The following is a 22,848-nucleotide window of genomic DNA, read 5'->3' as shown; positions in this document are numbered from 1 at the left end:
TTGGCCACATTCAAGAAGAATAGGCAAGAGGTTCATGGTGCAGCAAGAAGAGAGGTTTCATTTGTGCAAGGAATGTCCATTCCTCTTTTAGCTTGGCTTAAGCCTGAACCTGGAAAGCACAATATCATTATCAACTGGAAGCAAGAGGGGGCATTGAAAGGACTTTTTAGTGTTGTACAACAAGTTTTGAAAGGCCAAAAAGAAAGCGATCATGGCCTGAGATAAGATGTAGAACCTGCAGAGGGGGGTCAGGTGACCTCTCTGGTGGCAGCTGCAGGAAGCAGACGGTAAAGAACTCTCACTACCCTATAGACCAGACAGAACCCATGCACCAGCCCACACACACAACTCAATCCCAAGGGTCAATGGTGACCTTTGGTAGCCTGATTTCCAGTGTGAAAGGACCTAAAATGTGTCAACACCATTCTAGGAATCCCATCTTTTACCACATTGTGAAAAAACATTTCAGCCAGAGGGAGTGATCTTTTCAGACCTAGGAAGATTCTATGGGTACACACCAAGAATGGTGTGGAAATTTGGAGATTGCCTCAGATGGGAGAATCTGCATCTGCACTGACCCAGGCACAGAAATGAGACTTAGAATTTCTATTTCCAAAGGAGGCACTTCTGGGAACAAGTCTGGTCTCGCTTGGCCCCAGGTCCTGGAGGAGGATTTTAAAAATCTTGAGGAAGGCACACCAAAGCTCAAGTCACCCTGTAGCACATAGGCCTTGACAGGGTTCCTCTCTACCCAGGTCTCAGAGGTACTTTCTAACCATCCCTCACTGGCCTGGACTGCCTCCTTATTGGCCTGTATTTTAAAAGATGTTGCCTCTTAGTCTTCTGTTATTGGTTCTTTTCTATATGTATTATCTGAACAAATTCATCCATTCATCTACACTTACTACTTGTAGGCTGTTTAATTCAGAGCCTGTTATCTGGACTTTCTCCAAAGAATAATCTTGTATGTCAGACTTTTTTGTCTTCAGTTAAAATAGTTTATAATTTCCATGTTGTTTATTTAATCCATGAGTTATTTAAACATATGTTTCTTAATTCCCAAACATGAAGGATATTTTTTTCTGGTTATCTCTTTGTGATTGACTGCTACCTATATTACATTGTGGTCAGAGTATTTTATTTTACGTGGCTGAATCAGGTATGTTAATCAAGTCATTAAATTATATCTGTACTGTTTTTTTTCCCTGCTCTATCAATTACTGAAAGAGGATATTTAAAAAAAAAAAATCTTGTGCTGGGCTCTGGTGGCTCATGCCTGTAATCCTAGTTACTTGGGAACTGAGATCAGAAAGATCGCAATTCAAGGCCAGACTGAGCAAAAGAGTTTTCGCAACCCCACCCCCCACTCCATGTCAGCCAATATCTGAGTACAATGATATGCACCTGTCATTCCAAGCTACTTGAGAGGCCATAATTGAGAGCATTGACGTTCCAGGCCAGCCTGGGAAAAATATTTTATGAATCCCTCTCTCAACAGAAAAAAAAAAGCTGGGTGTTGTGGCATACACCTGTCATCCCAGTATCACCAAAAGAAGAATCTCCTGTGTGATTGTTATATATTAAAATATTGAACCTCAAAAATTCTTACGTTTTAGAACTAAGAGAACCATGGAAATCATCTAAGTGAGTGGTTTCTCATCCATGGGCTAGTCACTTAAATCACACAGGGGTCTCTTAAAAACATAATGGGCCTGGGCGTGTAGCACAGTCATAGAGCATGCTTAGACTCTCAAGGCCTAGATTCCTTCCTCAGCAAAAAAGAGGAAAAGAAAAAGAAAAGTGGGCACTGGTGGCTCACTCAGGAGGGAGAGATCAGGAGGATCACAGTTGCCAAGGGCAAATAGTTCACAAGACTCTTGGGGAAAAAAAACACAAAAAAGGGCTGGTGGAGTGGCTCAACAGGGTTAGAATGTCTGCCTAGCAAGCATGAGGCCCTGCAATTGTGAAGCCCAGTGCCACAAAAAAAAAAAAAAAATGCAAAAGACAACGCATACTGATAGTTGAGTTCTATTGCAGACAAGATTTATCAAAATCTGTGGGATAGCTCCCACCTAGTAATAGTTCCTTAAAATGTTCCAGGTGATTCTAATTGCAGCAAGAGTTAAAAACTGACCTAAGCCTCATAGATAAGAAAGCAGACCATGGGTGTTAAAAGTCTTGTCAAAGCTGGCAGAATGGCTTAAGTGGTAGAGTGCCTAGCAAGCATGAGTCCTGGAGTTCAAATCCCAGTACCACAATCAAACTAAAACAAAATGAAGTCAAAGATTCATGTAATGTAAGATTGAGGTTAGTAAGTAAACCACCTTAACTTTTTCTTTTTTTTTTGAGACAAAGCATTGCTATAGAGCCCAGGCTGGCCTTGCACTCGATATCTGCTTGCTTCAGCCTCCCTAGTGCTGGAATTGCAAGCATGCAACACCACACCCAGCTGAGCCATCCTAATTTATTATTATTATTTATTTGGTGCTTGGAGATCAAAAACCAGGGCTAAGCATGCTAGGTAAGCTTCTCTACCATGAGCTACATCCTCAGCCTAACCTTAATTCTTCTCTTTTTTTTTTTTTTTTTTGCAATACTGGAGTGTTGAGCTGAGGGCATTATGCTTGCTAGGCAGGTTCTCTACCACTTGAGCCACTTGCCAGCCCCTTTTTTGTGTTGGGTATTTTTGAGATAGGGTCCCACAAACTATTTGCCTGCACTGGCCTCAAACTGCAGTTCTCCTGATCTCTGCCTCCTGAGTAGCTAGGATTGCAGGCGTGAGCCACAAGTGCCTGTCTCTAACCTTCACTCTTTTCTTTCTTTCTTTACTTTTTTTTTCCTTATGGCACTGGGGCTTGAACTAAGGGCCTTCACCTTGAGCCGCTCCACCAGCCCTAATTTTTTTGTGAAGGGTTTTTTGAGATAGGTTCTTAAGAACTATTTGCCCAGCTTGGCTTCCAGCCATGATCCTCCTGATCTCTGCCTCCTAGGATTACAGGTGTGAGCCACTGGCACCCAGCTAACCTTCACTCATAATCAAGGATTCTATTATCTCATCTGCCTCCTTTCCTGTAACATATTAAAAACAAGTTGACAACATTTCTTTGATTTCAAGAATTCATACAAAAAACATCAGATGTTTTCTGTGTACTTGGTACTGAAGATAGAATGATTGAGTAGTAACATCAACACTGAAGTTGGGGACTGGCAGAGTGGCTCAAGTGAGAGAGTGCCTCCCTGGCAAGTGTGACACCCTGAGTTCAAAACCCCAGTACCACCAAAAAAAAAAAAAAAGAAACAGAAGGATTAACTAATGAGAAAGTGAAAAAATATGTAAATGTATGGAAAATCACAATGAAACCCCTTTATACAACTAATACACATTAATAAAAGAAAACATATGCACTTTTAAAAAAAAGGTTATTCAGTTAGCATTTTTCTTTAAAATTGTTGAAGTCACTGCCTAGTCTGGATCTTCTACATGAGGTCCCATAAATTTTATTTAGAATTCCATATGGGGGGGAATAAAAAAATTGTCTCCCGTTGAAACTAATATGCTCATATCAGTTTGTGCTTAACTGATACATTCTAATAATGAGAACTCCATTATTGACTAATTTACCCTTTTCCTGACAAGCCAAATAAGATGTTTAGTTCTTTTTTACTGATAGGAAATTAGTTCCCTCCTTGGATATTATTTTCTTAAAGAATTTTATCAAATAGATTAAAGGAAGTTCTCTTATTAAATATGCCAAGTTACTAATGGGAGAAATAGGACGACACCATTTTACAACCACCAATAATGAATATACTTATTGAACTTCAATGGCTGCTAACATTCCTAAATGAAGCAAAGATACATGCTTCCAAATGAAAGAATGTATCACTTCCTATAATCTTGTCAAAGGGATTGAATCTGACTAGTTATTTAAACCATCCAGCTATCAGTTTGCAAAATATATAACTAATACAACAAGCAAGCCTGCACCTAAAAATGAAATCAGCAAAATCTAGACTGTAGAAAACTGTAGCTCAAACCATATATATTCTTCAACAGGTGATTATTAAGAAAAGAGAGAGGAGGAACCTATATGCTAAATTTATTTAAAAGGTGCATGAGCATTGTAAATGCCTTGAGATGAGCACTTGGCTGCATCACTTTCTTGATTACCATGAAAGTCAAAATAGCAGTTACTTTAAGGAGGAAAGACGTTCCAAGTGGCTGGCAGAGTTCTATTTCTTCACCCAAATACAAGAGTGTTTAACATTTTTTTTAATTTATTGATTTGTGTGTGTGTGTGTAATACTTGAACTCAGGATCTCACACTTGCTAAGCAGGTGCTCTACCACCTGAGCCACTCAGTCAGTCCCAAGAGTGTTTAATCTTATAATACTTCCTAAGTGAGTCAATTCATATTGAAGATATTTAATGAACTATATAAATGATCCCTGAAAGTGTAGTCTATACTAAAGATATTTAAAAATTAATTCTAGGAAGAGAATATGCACATTATAATGAGGGAAGAGAAACATCTCTCTCTGAAACATCTTATTGGTATGCTAAATATTTTGTCATTTATTCCCTAAAAATAACCTTTGAGGATCAAGGAAGATATCCTTGGAAACTACATTTACACAGGTCAAGTAGTTTAGTCAAATTCAAGGTTGCATCACTAATGAGTGGCAGGATCAGTGTACTTCATTGCCTGTCCTAAAACTAAGGAGCAGTGCTTCATGAACACTCTCAGTACCTCTCAATCTAGGTATTTCTCTGTGAAACATCTTCCTCCTTGTTAGGCTAGTGGCTGCAACTACCTGAATAATTTAAAGTAAGACATAGATTAAGTATTCTGCAATATTTTTGTCATATTAATCACATGCTTTTCAACCCGAAGTAATGTATGATGTGATGAGAGAAAATTATCTCTCAGGAAAAGAAATTAATTCACCTGTAAAAATCTCACTTTTCCTCTAACTGGACCCAGTCTGATTGCTGCAATTCCCTTTAGGTGCTAAGCTGAAGTGCATGACCATTTTGCCCACCTCCCTTCCTCACAGGCTGAAGCATTTTCTGCTGACTAACTAGAGATACCAGTTCTGCCAAGAGTCCGTGTTTGTCCATTCCTTGCCTGCCTTGAGTAGGAAACAATAACTCATGACATTGTAAAACTAGGGTCCTACCAGCAGCCTTTCATTTGAAGTAACTGCAAGGGCTCGGGGCCAGGTTGGCAGATGTAATAGTACTTGTAACCAGATCCAGGTGCTATAGATGCTTGCCATTGACTATGACCCCAATAAGTACAAATCAATCAAAGCATGGTGAAAGTGGATATTACCCAAGATGACTAAAATAGATCCCCAAAACCAGCAGTGGCTTTGAAGACCTGGACTTAAGCTATGTATGTATGATAAAATAGCTATATTTCAGCAAGACTTAAACAGATTACATTTCTCAGGGCTTTTGCTTTGGCTAGTAAAAAATAAAGGAGATTGATCAAAGGCATGTAAGCAAACATTAATTTGAAAATGTTGAAAGGACATGATTAAGTTAACTTCAGTCAATAAATGCCATTGACAATATGCTGTAACTCTTCCTCGATTTGGGGGCACTTCTTATATAACATAGGATAAGTAGCCATGGCAACTCTAATATTAAACCTATAAGGAAACCTGATTATACAATCAGACTGATTAACTAGATACTATCTCTCAGTGCTTGATGACTAGTTTATTTCATATATGTAGTATTATTTACTGTTCATTATGTGCCTTTTATATGCCAGACACTAGGACATTTTACCCATAATATTCCATGTAATCCTCAGAATAACACTATTGTAGAGACAGTATCAGCTCAGTTTTAAAGAGGGAAAATTGAAGCATAGGGTGAAATAATTTGTTCATGGTCACAATAGGTGTGTGGTAAAGCTAGAGTTCAAACTGACTTTTGTCTGTAAAACCATATTCTTCTTACAAATGTTAAGGCAAAGGTTGCTACCCTAATATCCATTCTTTCCCCCTGTATGTAACAAACAAACTCTTATTTTATTCATGGCAACAATATTCCCTGTCAAAAGACTGTATTTTCTAGACTATATTTTCTAAATGTGAACGAAGTGTGTTGTGACACTTAAAGCTTATTTTCCCCTATGTACTTGAGGACATAGCTTCAGATACTGACTTCCTCTCACTTGTATCATGAATCATTCCATGATCATTCTCATCAGCACCAATATCTCCTCTTTTAAAAACAAAACTTGGGCTGGGGGCATGGATCAGGTGGTAGAGTGATTGCCTAGCATGTTCAAGGCCCTGGATTCAATCTCCAGATCTGCCAAAAAAAAAAAAGGTTTTGGTTTCACACCAGTTTATTCTATAATCACTGTCTCCATTTCCTCTCTCCCAGTTCTCCTAAACGCACACAAGGCATTCTTTCAGATTCATTGCTCTTCTAAAATAGCTCTTTCAGGTTCACCAACAACCTTCACTTGCTAACTCCGTGATCATCCCTTGGTCCTTAGTCCTCATCTTTACTACATTAGCAGCATTTGGTATAGATCATGGCCTCCAAAGCACTTTTTTCACTAGGCTTTGAGAACATGACTGGTTCTCTTTCTCATTTTACTGGTCATTGCTTCTGTCCTACTTACTAAATCTAACTGGATGTTGGAATGCCTCAGTTCAGTTCTCAGACCTCTATTTACAATCACTTTTTTGATAATGTCAAACACTTCCATGACTTAAACACTATCTGTATACAATCAGCTCACAAATTTCTATCTCTGGCCTGATTTCTTGTGAAATTTCAAAAATACATCTAATTGCCAACTCAATGTCTTTTTTTGAACATTCAAGACATCTTAAGCTTCCTGAGTTCCATATCAAATTCCTGGATCACGCCATTCACTAAATCCCTTCCTATAGTATTTTCCAGTTGCTTGAGGCAAAAAAGAATGCACTTTTTTTTTTTTTTGAGGCAAGGTCTCACTATGTAGCCTAGGTTGGTCTCAAACTCAAGATCCTAGATCTGCAATTACAGGTGTATGCTACTACACCTGGCCACAGTCATCCTTGATTCCTCTTTTTCTCCATCTCAACCATGAATACAACCCATCAGATCTATCTTTAAAATACATTCAAAATCCATGCTTGAGAATACTAAATAATTATTTAAAATTTCGACATTGATAATGATATTGTGGTTGTTTTTAAAACTCTTTTAATGACATATACTGAAATATTTCTGGATGGAATCATATGATGTATTGGCCTTGCTTCAAAATAATACAGAAAATAGAATATTGGTGGGACTATAGATGAAATGAATGATCATTAACTGATAACTGTTGAAACCAGGTTATGTGTACATGGAGATTCATTATACTATTTTACTTTTATCTATGTTTGACATTTTCTATAATAAAAAGATAAATAAAATAAAGGCAGAATATGAGGATTTCTCACAATCTCCACAGATACTCCTTTAACAAAACTCACTTCTCTCACCTGGATTATAGTGGTAGTCTCCTTAGATTGTCTCTACTTTTCTACACTCACCAGAGCATCAGACTGATCCTATTAAAATAAGTCAGATCACTCCTCAACACAAGACACTCCAAGAGCTGCCATCTCACTGTAAGAAAAGTTGAAATCCTTGCAATATCAACCAAGGAACTACAATCTGTGCCATCATCACTCTCCCTCAAACCTCATCTGCCCTTTGCCTCACTCATTTTGTTTTAGCAAGACTGGGCCCTTGATACTCTTGGAAGACCAGTTCTTTTGCCCTGAGGTCCTTGCACACTCCATGCCCTCTTCCTAGAACACTTATCACCAAGATTTGCACATGGTTCCTTCACTTCCTTTAATTCTATTTTCAAATGGCATATTAGTTTATTTTTGAATTACCATTGATTAAAAATAAAAGAGGATAATTCCACACCTGTGTACTTTGAACAAGGTCATCCCCTCCATAATAGTCCCATCCTCCCCTTTCCCCTTTTTTTCAAAGTGTTTGGTGGGCTCCATGATGCTCTCTTCACATGTATATATGTAGCATACTTTAATCCTCTTAACCCCTTAGTATCCTTTCCTTTCCCTAGACAATCCCCCTTTTACTTTCATGTCTCATTATTATTATCAGCAACAGCATTTTCATCAGCAGCATTTTAAGTCTGGATTCCATAAATAAGAACATGTGATATTTGGATTTTGGGGTTTGGCTTATCTCACTCAGTGTTATTAATGGTCTCCAGTTCAAATGGTACATTATTAATGAGGATCACCCTACATAGAATAGCAACACTCCACCGTGGCACAATTGCTACCTCTTTTTCTTGGCTTGGTTTATTTTCTCCAAAATAATTGTCACCACTTAACATACTAAACATCTTTATTTTCAAACCCTTCCATGTTATGATGTAAATTCCATGAGAGTAACTTTTTAATTTGTACTCATGCTTTCATTGCAGTGACTAAAACATGACACATAGCAAGGTGGCAGTTCAAAAAGACAAGCATTGATATACTCCTTTTGTACATGAGAAAACTGAGGTTTGAATGGTTAACTTTCTCAAGTAATACAGATAGTTTGGCCTAAAGCTTTTACACTCTTCATTCCTTTAGCCCAAATGCTTTCTGTGTTCAAAGCAGGATGTTAGTCTTTATCTTCCCTTAGAATCTGTGCACTTCCTACTTCAACTGTTGAAAGTATTCACAGTGTTAAATTGAATATTAAATGAGCCACTAACTTCATAGAATATTAGGCCTCCTGCAGTCCCTAGTTTTTGTGAGTTTTAAGATTGAAGTCAGAAATACTCCTATTTCTTTAAGCTTATTTTGGTCTAGATATGAAAATACAACTATTCTCTGAAAACCTGTATAAATTCCAGGTATTAAAATTTAGGTAGGATGTCTTATATTATTTAACATGGCTTTTTAAATTAGCATATATTAATTGTATAAAGGGATTCCATTGTGATATTCCCATATATGCATACGATATACTTAGATCAAATTCACCCCCTCTGTTACTCTTTCTTCTTCCTGGCCTTCCTCCCTCCTCCCCTTCTTTTACAGTTTTTAGTGAGTTTCACTATGCTATTTTCAGATATGTATATAATGTACTTCTATCATATTTTCTCACCAACACCCATCTGTTTCTTTCTCTCTTCTCCCATTGGCCTCACCCAAACAGTCCCCCTTTTACAATCATGTCATATTACTTTTATTTTTAGCTTTATATTCTGGTCTTGAATTCATGATTCTCCTGCCTCATCCTCTTCACTTTGTTGATTCTCAGTATACATCACCACAACTGGCTATTTTCTGCATATGAATGAAAACAGGTGATATTTGTCTTTCTGAGTTTGACTTATCTTGCTTAACATGATTTCAGTTCCATACATTTTCCTACAAACAACATGTCTTCATTCTTCTTTATGACTAACACTATTTTGTAGATGTACCACATTTTCTTTTATCTATTCATCAGTTGTGCACCTAGACTGATTCCATAGCTTGGCTATTGTGAACAGTGTTGCAATAAACATGGGTACGCAGGTATCTCTGTTGTGTGTTGACTTAAATTCCTTTAGATATATGTCCAAGAGTGGTATAGCAGGATCATGTAGTAGTCTATTTTTAGTTTTTTGAGGGAACTCCATACTGATTTCCATAGTGGCTGCACTAATTTATACTCTCAACAACAGTGAATAAGGGTTCCTTTTTCTCTGCATCCTCACCAGCATTTGTTGTTTTTTGCCCTGACAGTAGTCATTCTCAGTGTCACTTTGATTTGTGTTTTCTTTACGGCTAAAGATGTTGAACATTTCTTCATGTATTTATTTTCTATTTATACTTCTTTTGAGAGCTGTGTGCTCATTTCATTTGCTCATTTATTAATTGGATTGACTGTTCTTTTGGTATTTAATTTTTTCTTTTTTGCAGTACTGGGGTTTGAACTCAGTGCCTCATGCTTGCTAGGTGAGTGCTCTACCACTTGAGCCTCTTTGCCAGCCCTTTTTTGTGTTGAGTATTTTTGAGATAGGGTGTTGCTTTCATTTTGCCTAGGGTTGACCTTGTACCAAAATCCTCCTAATCTCTGCTTCCCTAGTAACTAGTCTTATAGGTCTGAGCCACCAGTGCCTGGCAAAGGTGTTTAATTTCTTTAAGGTCTTTATATATTCTGGATATTAATCCTTTATCAGATGAATAGTTTGCAAAGATTTTTCTCCCATTCTGTGGGTTGCCTCTTCATTCTAGTAATTGTTTCCTTAGTTGTGCAGAAACTTTTTAATTTGATATAATCCAATTTGTCAGTTCTTGCTCTTATTTCCCAAGCTATTGGAGTCCAATTCAGAAAGTCATTACCTACATGTACATCCATATCTTCAAGTGTTTTCCCTATAGCAGTTTCAAAGTTTCAGATATTGACATGGCTTCTTACAACTATGGAAATAAGATGTTTCGGTTCCCAAATTGTACTACAGGTTCTTAAAATATTCAGATGTGAGCACCTGGCTAAAAGCACATCATTATAATTATGATTTAAATATAGCTCCAGATTTCATCTCTCTGCCACAGATGTGTTTAGGGGTATGTAAATAGCATGTATCAGGTATAGTCTGCCAGTTGGCAGATCAGGAAAAATTAAATCAACAAATGACAATGATCCTAAAGGTTTTTCGTAACACTATTTTCCCATCTGACAAAGAATTATGTATGTGGGCATCATAGTGCCCAAAAGAGAACACAATGATCTAAATATTTAGATGTTTGAGGGAGAAATCATATTTCTGTCTTTTTCCTGTCATCTATAAGGATGTATATATGAATGAGCTTTAAAAAAATTGATGCAAGTTTGCTGTTTGTTCCATTTAACTAATGTGCACCTGGAGGGTGAGGTAATGACTAGGGACTTTTCTCCCCAAGACTCATTTCACTAAAGTACCCACAGAACTGAGTGGTGGTGTGCCATAGTCAAAATTTCTCTCTGGACCTCTAAGTTAGGTCATGTGCCTTAGGGCAGGGTGACAGCCTGGATTTATGCATTGCTCAAAGCCACCAGCATCCCTCAGTGTGCTGGGCATCAGTGGAACCACGGATTCTTTCCATGCCATATCATTGATGTGCAACATTGAGGGGAGGGGTGGCTGGAACCACGTGGATGACTGTGTTTGGTCCTGCCATACCACTGGTCCCAAAGGGGAAACTCTCTGACCTCTCTGTTCCTGAGTCCTCTGTTGCCCTCTGTCACACAACACCCATCCCCTACAGTAGGTTGCTAAGTGGGCTTGAGCCAGAGTCACTCTACTGGGCCAAGTTTGGTTTGTGAAGTATCTACCTACTGAGCCAGTGCACTAGAATGCCTGGGAGTCCCAGAGATGGTATATGCAGTAGTTTCTGACCCATAGAACAGTGCAAATTGAGAAAAGTAGGTACCTTTTCAAGTGGATCCTGGCTACAGCACTTTGAATGTTTGCTGGGAGATGATATGAAATCCCGTTCCAAAGCAAGGTGGGATTCAGACTACTTACTAGTTAACCTACAAGCCTGTGAGGGCTGCAGAGCTTTCCAGTAGCTAGGTTTGCCAATATCCATGCTCTTTTTCACCCTGAGCCTGCACAAGAGGGATTGCCCCTTTCCCCAGCTATGGATCTGGGACCACAGGTACCAGGATGATTCTCTTCCTATGCTGTTGTCCAGGTCTTTGAATCTTCCAGTTTCTCTCATTCTTATTTCCAGTGTTCTCCCATGATCACTTATCTCAAAATGCTGCATGACATGCTGCAGAGCACAAATGGGTGCTGGGTGCTGCTATTCAGTCATCAACCTATTTTTTTTCCTGGGGGAAGGTGGGTTGAGGCAGGGTATCATGTAGTTCAAGCTGACCTGAAACTCGTTACATGTAGCCCAGACTGGCTTCAAACTAATGGTCCTCCTGCCTTAACCTCTGAAGTGCTGAGATTACACTACCACACTCAGCCTCCAGAGTATGAGCCACATCAGACAAGAAAGGTTTTGTTTGTTTGTGGTGTTGGGGATTGACCCCTCTTGTGCTCTTAATCCAAGACATCTATCTCACAAATGAATGTCCCAAGACAGAGGGTAAAAAGCAAGGATTGGAATGGACATGAATTTCAAGAGTAAGTATAAATCTATGGTTCCTGCAGTGAAGGGAGGGATTTAAAAGGCAGGTTCTTGTGCTTGCCTTATACCATGTGCTCAATAAATGATGGATAAATGAATGGATGGATGAATGAATGTCTTACTAGTGATGAGCAAGTAAGCCTCATTCCAAATTGTGAAGGATATCTTGAGTGATATCTCTAAAGAATATAGAAGTAAAAAATATGTTCTGGCTGGAAGGGACCTTAAAGATATCTAATCTAATGCCTACATTTTGAAGTTGGGAAAATTAAAACCTGAAATAAGATGATTACCCTAACATCCTACTGACTAGATCTAGAATTTTTAGCACCTCAGTGTCAGGACTGGGACTACAATGTATATTCATGTTTTTCCAGTTTGTTCTGATATATGATAGGATAATGCATCTTTCTCACCACTATAAATAATTAGCATATAATTTTCACATCCTGAATATAACAGAATAGTCTCAGATAATGCTATAATTGGGAGAGGCCTTTTAGGTGATCTAATCTAGCCCTTTATTTCACAGAGGAGAAAAACATGGAGCAATATGTTAAATGAATGGTCCAAGGTTAGCTACTTAGAGAACCAGAATTCAAACTCAGGTATCCAGGTCCCAATGCAGGGCACATTCCACATTTTGCTGAAAGACATTAGTATACTTGCAGCTTATTTACTTATTCACAGAGACATGGCATATGATAGTCCAAATGTGGGCAACAAGAAATGTTTATTTATATACAAGTACATGGGAAAGCAATTTCCAGATTTTTAAAAAAATTGTTACAAATAAAAAGGTTTTGTTAAATACATTCATTCTTAGCACACAAAATACATTCTTTTTACTTTTACTCTCAGTATGAATTATTTCTTAATAATAAACAAGCTACAGTGAACAGTCAGGTGTTTGGATGATCTTTTTTCAAGAAGAAAGATAAAGACTTTGAAAGACAGTCAATATATAAAAGAAATTATACTTTAAATATGCTCCTTCATTGAATCTTAAAAGATTAAATGAGTATTCCTCTCCAGTCTGATTTGTAGCTATCCTTTAAACAAATGCAGAAGACTTTAGAAATACTCTGATGACAATGCAATTTTTACAAGACTGAAGCAGTCTTCATGAAATTGATCATCTACACAGACAGGCTCATAGGAAAATTCTTATGGATGTATTGGACTGTTAGCCATTACTGAGAGGTCTCCTAATTGATCAATTTAACTAATATCATAAGTTGCATTCTCCAAGTGGGACTTTAAGAGGTTCTATTTAAATAAATACAACTGACTTGGTTTGTTAGGTTAATTGCTTTTAGGAGAGATGTAAAAACATATGCCCACAAAAAAAACCATTTACATAAAAGTTCATAGCAGCATTACTTATAATAGCCAAAAGGTGGAAACAACCCAAATGTCCATCAGCTGATGAATGGACAAAGAAAACGTGGTATATACATACAATGGAATATTACTTAGCCATGAAACAAATGTATTGCTTCATGCTACAACATAGATGAGCTTTGAAAACATTAAGAGAAGCCAGGCACAAAAGGCCACATAGTGTAGGGTTATATTTATATGAAATGTCCAGCACAGGCAGATCCATAGACAGAAAGGAGATGAGTTGTAGCCAGAGGCTGGGGAGGAAGATGAGGAGTGGCTGTTAATGGATATGGGGTTTCTTTTTCAGATGATGAAATGTTCTGAAGTTAGACAGTGGTGATATTGCACAAGTAGGGAACACAGTAGAAAACACTAAATTTTACACTTGAAAAGTTTGAGTTGTATGGTATGTGAATTTTATTTTAATTTTCAAAACAAGGATACAATTTTACTTAAAACTGTTTTTTTCAGGTTCCCCTTCCCTTCCTGCCTACTTTTTATGTTGATTGATTTTTTTCATTAATCATCTTTCTACAGAATGTTTTTAGCTAATTATACTCACATCATTGGTGACTTATATTTCTAATGGGCTTTTTGTTAAGTAATAATAATACATGTACACACAAAAATATACATGTTACTATTTGTATATTAACATTTAAAATCAAGTACTAGGCTTGTATTGAAGCTGACAATTAGATTTTATATATGATGTACAAGGATTTTACTGAGATACTATGCATAAACCAATAGCCAAATATTAAGAATGGAGCTATAAAGTTCAATGACCAACCTGTTTCTTAAAACTGTGTTAAACATTCATGTTTTAATGAAGAGATAAGAAAAGGAAAGAAATCAAGATTTACTAAGTCGTCAAAAGCAACTTCTCTAAATATTTTAACTAGCTGCTGAGATCTCCAGAATTAAGTATTTTGCATTTTAGTTTTACCCAGGGATGGAAGCAAGAACCACATAACCAGAATTATTCTTCAAAAGCACTTTGTTATCAATTATATATTATAGCCAAAGAATAAAATACATGTATAATTGAACTGTTAATCAATAAAATTGTGATCTAAATGGGATAACCTTAAGAAGCTGAGTTAATAAATATACATCCTGACATTCACCAAAAGAATAATTATCACCTTAATAAGCTTTTTCTGTCATTTAAAAAATATTAGGCAAAGGACAATAAATGGCAAATGTGCTTTCTTAAAAAGATAAGGACCAATCCATTTTTCTTTCCATAAAGAATGGGATCAAGAGTTTTAAATTGCACTGAGGTATTTCAGTTCTAAGATTAAACTTCCTGATAAGAAGTTTATAATTGCCTGTAGAGAAAGAGAGAATCCTTCAAGAAGATGTAAAGAAACAGATGGGTGACAGTTATATTCAAAAGTAGGTCAAATAAGTGATTTCCTTTTAAGGAGCATTTTCAGAAATGTAATGTTTTTCTTTGAAGCCAGGATTTGTTTTTTCTCTCAAGAATCTATACTTATATCAAACTATCTCAGGTCTCCCTGTGTTGCCGTAGTTGGTCTTGAAGCACTCCTCACACCTCAGCCTCCCAAGTAGCAGGGAATACAGACACATGTCATCACCATGCCCAACCCTAAAAAGTTTCTCTTAATTAGGGAGAAAAGAACTAATATTTGAATACTTAGTATTTACTGAGCACTGTTCTTTCAACTTACCTAATTTCCACAATAATCCTAACAGGTCTATCTCAGATGAGAAAACTGATGCTCAAAATGTTGTGCTTTGCCTAAGGTCACAGCTAACTGTTGTGCATTATTGGGCTGCTCACACCTAATCTAGTGTTCTTGGTGGGTGTCAAAGTCACCATCCACCAAGGATTTCTCCAAGAACTAGAACACAGCATGTCTAATTCTGCTTTAAATCAGGGGAAAATAAACTTCAACACATATACCTCAGGAAGTCAAAGAACTGTCTGCTGGCCTTTGTACTCTGACCTCTTCTTCAAAGGAGTCAGAAGGTCTCACATAAACTCAAGTATGTTTCTCGCCATATAGCTTAAAGACCATGACTTTTTTTTAAAAGACCAATGAAGATCCATCTACCAGCTCTGCAGGTGAAGTCATTTGCTTCATAGGTTTTAATCAGCAAAAATTACTTATAGTTCTGTCATTCTCAAATCAAAGACCTATGTTTTGTTACTTTCTACATGAGGTAATTTGTCCTCAGCTCTTTTAACCTCACTTTCTCAGGAGAATCAATGAAACCCACCAAGTGTCATTGAGACTTTTCTAAAATAGATCTTGAGGACTGCTTTATTCCATTGACCCACAACCCACTTCTCATGCGTGCTGCAAAATTTCATGCTGGGCTGTTGGTGGGATCTTTAATGGCAAGAGTCTGATTTGCTACAAGACCTGTTCTGAAATCCTGCCGAGACATTATTATTCATTAAGCAAGTTGAATAATTTCCATGATTAGACATAACTTCTACTAAACAATATCTTTTATTTTTAACTCAAGAATCTGTTTGTGATGTCAGTAGGACACTGATGAAAGAATGGACAAGGCATCCCAGCTTAGGGCATAATGACAAGCCATTCTCTCAGCCTAAAGACACATAACCAAGCTCTTCCCTGGAGGTAGGGTATATTTGTGACAGAAGAGCAAAAGTTGTTTTTTTTTTTTAATTTATTAGCTGTGTGAGTGAACAGATAATTGAACATGTCATGAGTTGCAAAATACTGTAGTATAAAATTTCAAATTAAGAGATCATCTGAGCCAATCTTCAACCAATGTTTGCATCCTCTCCACATCCTCTTTGCCCAGTTTTTATCTACTCGCTGCTCAACAGAGGCTATTACATGAGGTAGCCCATTCCAGGGGAACCAACTTTTTAAGAAAGTTCTCTCTGACATCAAACCCAAACCTGTAGCTCTCTCTCACAGCCTCTAGTAATGGGCCTCATTCCATATCTTTGAACTACAGAGCATCCTGCTGTAATGTACTAATTATATTCTCCTGTTCCAAATAGGTCTCACAAAAATCCTTCAAGTATTCTTCAAATGTCTTAAATTTTATGACATTGAAATTAAAAACAAATTGAGGCATAGCCAAAGTATGACTCCCAGCAATTATTGTAACATTCCGACATCATGGGACTTAGAAAAGAAAGTGAAGTGCCATCTCCCTTATTCTAACATCACTGTATTAATTAGAGGTCTGAAGGAATGATTTAACTAAATATGAAGAAATTATCAGTGTGTACAATGCAAGTGAAGGCAGCTTTCCTTTCAAACACAAATAGACCTGTGTCACAGAAACAAAATCCAAAAAGAAAAGACATGCCTCTTTTAGCCACAAGTTAATGCTTAGTCATACTGCTTACGTAGAATACATTTTTTTTTCAGAAGGATGAGATGCAAAGGTCTTTTTCAGTGCTTTTGATTTTCTAGCTAACTTTCAAAAGCATTATTACAGTTACATCAAAATACACTTGCCAGACCATCTTTGAGAAAGAAAGTAACCAATTGCAGTTAAAATTCTAGGAAAAAAAAAGAATGCAAACCCTAAGAGTTCTTCCAGAGGCTAGTGAAGAAGTGATCCTAAAGAATATATGACCATTAAATACACAGAGTTCTATAGAATTAAGAAATAGAAAATTTCCATCTTTAAGGCCATTGGTACAATATATGAAAAAATGTTTGGTTTTTTTTTTTTTTTCTTGTTACAATACGATCTCATTCTGTGGCTTTGTTCATAAAAAAATTCACTTTAATCAGGACACCAGTTCAAAATCATTATTCTAAACAAGTCATTAACTTAAACTTGTTGTTTGATCTGGAGGAATTATGGGATGGCTTAAAGGACAGATGAGACAAGTCATTGGTCTAACAGTGCAGGAGTCGCCAGTGTCCTCCCAAGGCATACACTCATGAAGAAGAAAGATAAAGAATCCAGTCCTCTGTTCAATCTTCTCCCTCCCTGCAACAAGTCTAATTGCTTTAAATAATCCTGATCCAAAAATCTTATTTTGATTAGTAGTTTCTATCTTTTTTTTAAACCAAACTTCAAATCAGAACTTAACATACTGTCAAGTCAGTCCATTTGAGTTTCATTTCAAGTTATTTTCTTGCCACCTTACTCAGGAAGAGATGCTAACATAAAATGACAAAAAGAGGTTAAAAAAAAAAATAAAGGCATAAAGCCAATGGCTTAACATATACAGTTTACAAAAAATTGGCCCTGTATAATAAAAAATTAAATGTTAATACAATTCAACAGAGCTAATACAAAATGCAAAAGAGCAAAAAGCCTTGATAGGCAAAGGAAAAAACACAAAATTCTTTGAGAACACAGTCCTACACGAAGTCATACTATCATTAGTATCAGCAAATTACATAGTTTCATAGATTTTTCCAAACTTGACTCCATAACATGAATATGTGTTTTCATCAGAAACTGAAAACAAAATTGCCACATATTTAATAACTCCATTAAAAGAAGAAAAAGATCACACCAAAAATAGAAGACAGGGGCTGTGATGGTCTTATTTGCCAGGCTAAGTCAAACTAATTACAATAAAGCAATTTTTAAAATCTACCATTAAATAAGCATTTTTATGTTAAGTAAGCTCATCTCAGCAAATATTGCCTGACAATAAGAATTATTGACACACTAATGTTTAGGTCCTGCCATGGATTAAGATGATTTCATTTAATAAACATCCGTTCTCAAGTTCTACTTGAAAGAATTTCTATTTAACAAAAAATCCTTCTTGGCAATATAGTTGTACCTACAATATTTTCAGGGATTATTCTCAAACTTGAGATATACCATAAGGACTAATCTGAAATTCACAGAACTAAGAAGGAAGAAAACTAAAGACCAACATATTCTCATGTGTCCCCGCTGATGAGATATGGATAGGTGACGGTGAGCCGCAGAAACATTAGAAGGAATCCAGGGAAGAAAGAGGCCAAGAGTAGAGTTCTCTAATTTCCTTCTGAGTCTGGTCAAGGGCAGATAGAGAGGACAATCCCTAGGAAATAAGAATTCCATAATACACGTGTGGCTCTAGAAGCTGTTATGTTGGACCCACACTAGTCCATTCTACAAAGCCCTTGAAGTTCACAAAGCAACTTTATTTTTAACACATTTGCTACTGAGAGACAAAGTTGGGTCATCAGATACTACAAGGCATTAGATTTTTGCTCTAAAGAAAAGTACTAAATCTAAATACAGGGACTTTTTTTCACAGTTTAAAAAGATAAATGCTATAGCCCATCTTGATTAATTTATTTTTTGATATCTGTACTTGCTGGCTTAGGGTAGAAAATGGGAAGGGAAAGGTAATAATTATAAATTATCTTGGTTTCTATTAAAGTAATTTTTCCTTCCTACAAAGATGTTTTAAAAGCAAGAGAATTCAAACTTCTGGGGTCCCTTTCACTTTCCCATAGAATCAAGAAAAACACAGTGAGGCCAATCAGACATATCAGTCCCTCGATAATGTGTGCAATCCCACATGTGCAAAAGATTGGTCATTCTGGAACCTGTTAGAAAAACACTAGAAAGGCTTTGTCAGTATTGTGCCCTACATGACTCATTTCTTTACAATTAAGTGGCTTTCAAACATCACCATTCCAGGAGTGAGATTGTCACTGCCTACAGCAACAGTAGAATTATAAGTCATATCCTTCTTCCATTACCCACCCCTCAGTCATGCCACACGGCAGCTACAGAAACACCCAACAGCACTGACAGCGTCCAGGTTTAATTATTTTCCCAATTTGCTTTTACATCAGTGAACAAATTGCAAGGTATCAATGAATGGCACCGAAGAAACAGGAACACATATTCAGCAGCAGGTCTTCCAGTTTCAGTCCTGTTTTAAACTTGGCTAAGTAAAGGCATAGATACCTCCATCTAAATTGGAGATTTGCAGTAACGCATGCGTATTAGGATGAGAGGGAGAGGGGAAAGGAGGACCAAAAGGGAGACCAGGAAAGAGAGAGAAGGGAAAGAATGTATTGTCCATGAGTCTGAGAGTAACATTAAATTACAACTAAACCTGCTTCTACAAGCACAATTTTTCTATGGTTATTGAAGATACAAAAATGATTTGTGAGGCTTTTCATCTGTTGCTGTTCTCATTTATCATACTAAAATATCTACAAAATCCTAAGCCTTGGTCTGTCCAAGGATAGTACCAGGAAGTAAAAGTGTGACCTGTTATCAAGGACTGTGCTCTGCCTCACACAGTATTTCGGTCATATCTGGTCTCTCTTCTCATACTACTTGAAACGTCTTAGAACTGATATTAGAATATCTGTAACCATTTGTATTTTTCCCTATTTTTCAAATTTTCATTTACTTAAAGGGCAGTAGAGATGAAATAACAGAAGAAAATTTAAAGAAGATATTTAAAGGGGAACATGAAAGAAAAAGTATTCTCTTTCCCAATAAATCCATCCTAGAAAAGGTAATAATGAGACTTTGAAAAAGAGTGCTGTTCTTGGAATTCCCTCATTTCCTTTTTTATTTCTGTGTTATACATTTAAGGACATCAATGTACTAAACGTTTGATCTGTGGAACAGCAGAATCATTAGCACCAAAAGGAGTCATGGAGCTTGTATATATTATTAAAACAATGATTGCTACTGTTGGTCATGAGTAAATGTTTCATTTTATTTTACATCCCAAAGTTTTTGAAAGTGCCTGTGAACAAAAGAAATAACACTTGTCAAAATCTCCACGGAGTCATCAGTACCCTCCACAGAGAAAGTACTTGGCCTTCCCAGTTTTGGTTTACCTGGTAGACAAGAAAGCCAGGGCCACCAGAAGATTATCACCACAGCCCTAAAGAACAGCCCCCACGTGAACCCAGTGACGTGCAGGAGGGATTCCGACACACATTGCCCCCTGGACTGTGTTCAGGAATGCGCTTTTACTTGCTTTTTTAAAAAACAAAAGCAACATGCTCTGCAGATCATGGAGTGCTTAGTGCAATTTTCTCCTTGCTCCAACTCCAAACTGCAAAAGAGTGAAACCATTATATGTTCTGCTAATGCTGGCCTGTGGACAAGGCCCTAGGCCTGCATGCTTTGTAAGCTCAGGAGCCCACAGGAGTCATAAGGTCCGAGAGCGGAGCCACAGTCACTGCCAGATCTCCCTAGCAACTCATGGCCCATCGGGGCAGCTGCTGATTCCCTTTGCTTCTCCTTGCCTTAACCTTTAGTTGAAATTACAACAAGTCAAATAGCTGATGCTTTTCCCTTCTCCAGGCAAGGGTGAGGACACATTGTTCACCAGGGTGTTCTGTCGGGCTTCACTGATGAGCCGGCATGCTAAGTCCAGAAAGAGTTTCTCCACATTATCAGACTCCTTAGCTGAGGTCTCCAGATAGTACATGTCCTGAGCCTCCGAGAACTCTTCCGCTCTCTGCTGGGAGACCTCCCTCCTGTCGGCCAGGTCAATCTTGTTGCCTAGAATAGCGATAAAATCAAGGAAAAGAATCATCATTTGACTTTGTACAGGTTCAGAAGCATCACAATTCAATTCCAGATCTGACGTCAAAGCAGACAGATGGGTTAGTAGCAAAGCAAATGTGACTGGTTACGGGAATGTGCATTTTAAACACCAGCACCATCCACAATAGCAAAGAACTGGAAACAACCCAGATGCCCATCGGTAGGGTGCTGTGTGAAGAACTACAGTGCGTGCACACAATGGAGTATTTGCCCCTGTGGAAAGAAGATAGGAAATATTTATATACATAGCCATGAAGTAAGAAAAGTAGAATATATGATTAAGTACAAAAAGCAAAGCAGAAAAAAGTATATATAACTCATATAATTCCCTCCTAAGATAGAGGGAAGGATATAAAGGAGTGTACACATACATATGCATATGTCATATTTTGTTTGCTTATTTTTAAGATCTTAATTTAAAAGATAATAGTAACTTATGAAAGTAAAAGTGTTGAGGGGATAGGGCTAGAAACCAGACCTCTCTGAATATACTTTATTTTATAAATTCGAGTTCAGAAATTTATAAATGTTTTAAGTAGCTAGACAATTAGATATAATTAAACAATACATAATTAAATTTAAAAAGAAGTCCCTAAAAACTGAAAGCAAAATTCAGTAAATGTGTTCATCATACTGTGATACAACCACATACAACTATTTCAAGGGAATTTAAGATATGCTAATGTAACCGTCCATCCTTAAATATAAACATCAAGAACAAAAGGAATTGAAGGAAAAAGTCTAATTGTTTCAGTAATCATCTTGCTGATGGCACTGCTGGTGGTGTTATTCTGAGGCTGCTATGTGTATAAAGGGATAAAGCAGATGAGTAATTTGCTGGTGTCAATGGGAACTGGGATTTTTGGCATGAGAAAGACAAAATACAGATATAAGATTAATAAAGTTAACTAAAATTTCCATAGTCCTGAAATATAAATGCCAGTATCATATGAATAATTCATGGTGTATGTTATCTTTCAAAAGTTTTCTACATCTATTCTCCCTGAGACCTGACAAAAGTGATATGTCAACTGTGTTTCCTGGCAACACTGCTTAAATGACCCAATTGATAAATTACTCCAGCCTGGAAGTTCTATGTATGAATTATAAATACCTAATGGAACCATAACTGTGGGCTTCCCTGACTGTGCTGATTCTTCACTTGAAGAGATCCTGACAGTTATGCCTGTGGAGTTGTCCTATGGGACTTCTAAGTCAGGGCAGTTCCTGCACTTGCTTAAAGTGAGTTTTATTTCCTGACACATGAACTGTCCAGGAAGACTATGTGGACTGCTATAAGGACTACTTTCTCTGACAAGGGATGTGCAATGCTGACCTGCCATTGAGCTATGTTTATTGTCCCGTATCTTTCTAGGTGAAGGTGAGGCCACATTTGGCTTATGGTAGTCTTGTGAGTCAGAACACTTCCTAAAGTCTAACAAGGAAACCCACTTTGGATCCTATAGAGTGCACCATCTGCCTGCATACATACAAGCTCTGAACACTGAAAAGCTTAGAAACAACAACCCACCAGTAAGAAGGACCCCCTAGCATCTAGGGTGTGGTCTCTAAATATAAACTTCCCTTTAAAAAGAAACAGCACATCTTGAAGAAATAGCTAACTCCAGGTCTGGGGCAGGAAACACATAAAATGTACGTGGGACACTTGTCATGCCTGAAAGTAAGAAAATTATCAAAGATTTCTGGGTTGTGTCAAAAGGACTCAGACGTCCATTTAAAGATGCTTCTACCATCAAAATTGGAAAGACTATAACATCAATAATAATTGCAAGGAATTAA

The 22,848-nt window shown here is 37.2% G+C and overlaps 1 protein-coding gene across 6 annotated transcripts in view; it reads right to left on the bottom strand.

The window, feature by feature from the left end:
* Positions 1-12,866: 12,866 nt before the first annotated feature.
* Positions 12,867-22,848, bottom strand: part of Rab30 (RAB30, member RAS oncogene family) — an 83,891-nt gene continuing 73,909 nt past the window's right edge. For all 6 annotated transcript variants that reach the window (XM_074081771.1, XM_074081779.1, XM_074081774.1 and 3 more), the window contains exon 5: positions 12,867-21,003. In XM_074081771.1, the coding sequence (XP_073937872.1) occupies positions 20,753-21,003 (251 nt within the window). In that variant the 3' untranslated portion in view covers positions 12,867-20,752. The remainder of the gene's footprint in view (positions 21,004-22,848) is intronic.

This window comes from Castor canadensis, chromosome 1 (assembly GCF_047511655.1).
Source record: "Castor canadensis chromosome 1, mCasCan1.hap1v2, whole genome shotgun sequence".
NCBI classification, from domain to species: Eukaryota; Metazoa; Chordata; class Mammalia; order Rodentia; family Castoridae; genus Castor; species Castor canadensis.
This window is presented reverse-complemented; position numbering and strand designations above follow the sequence as displayed.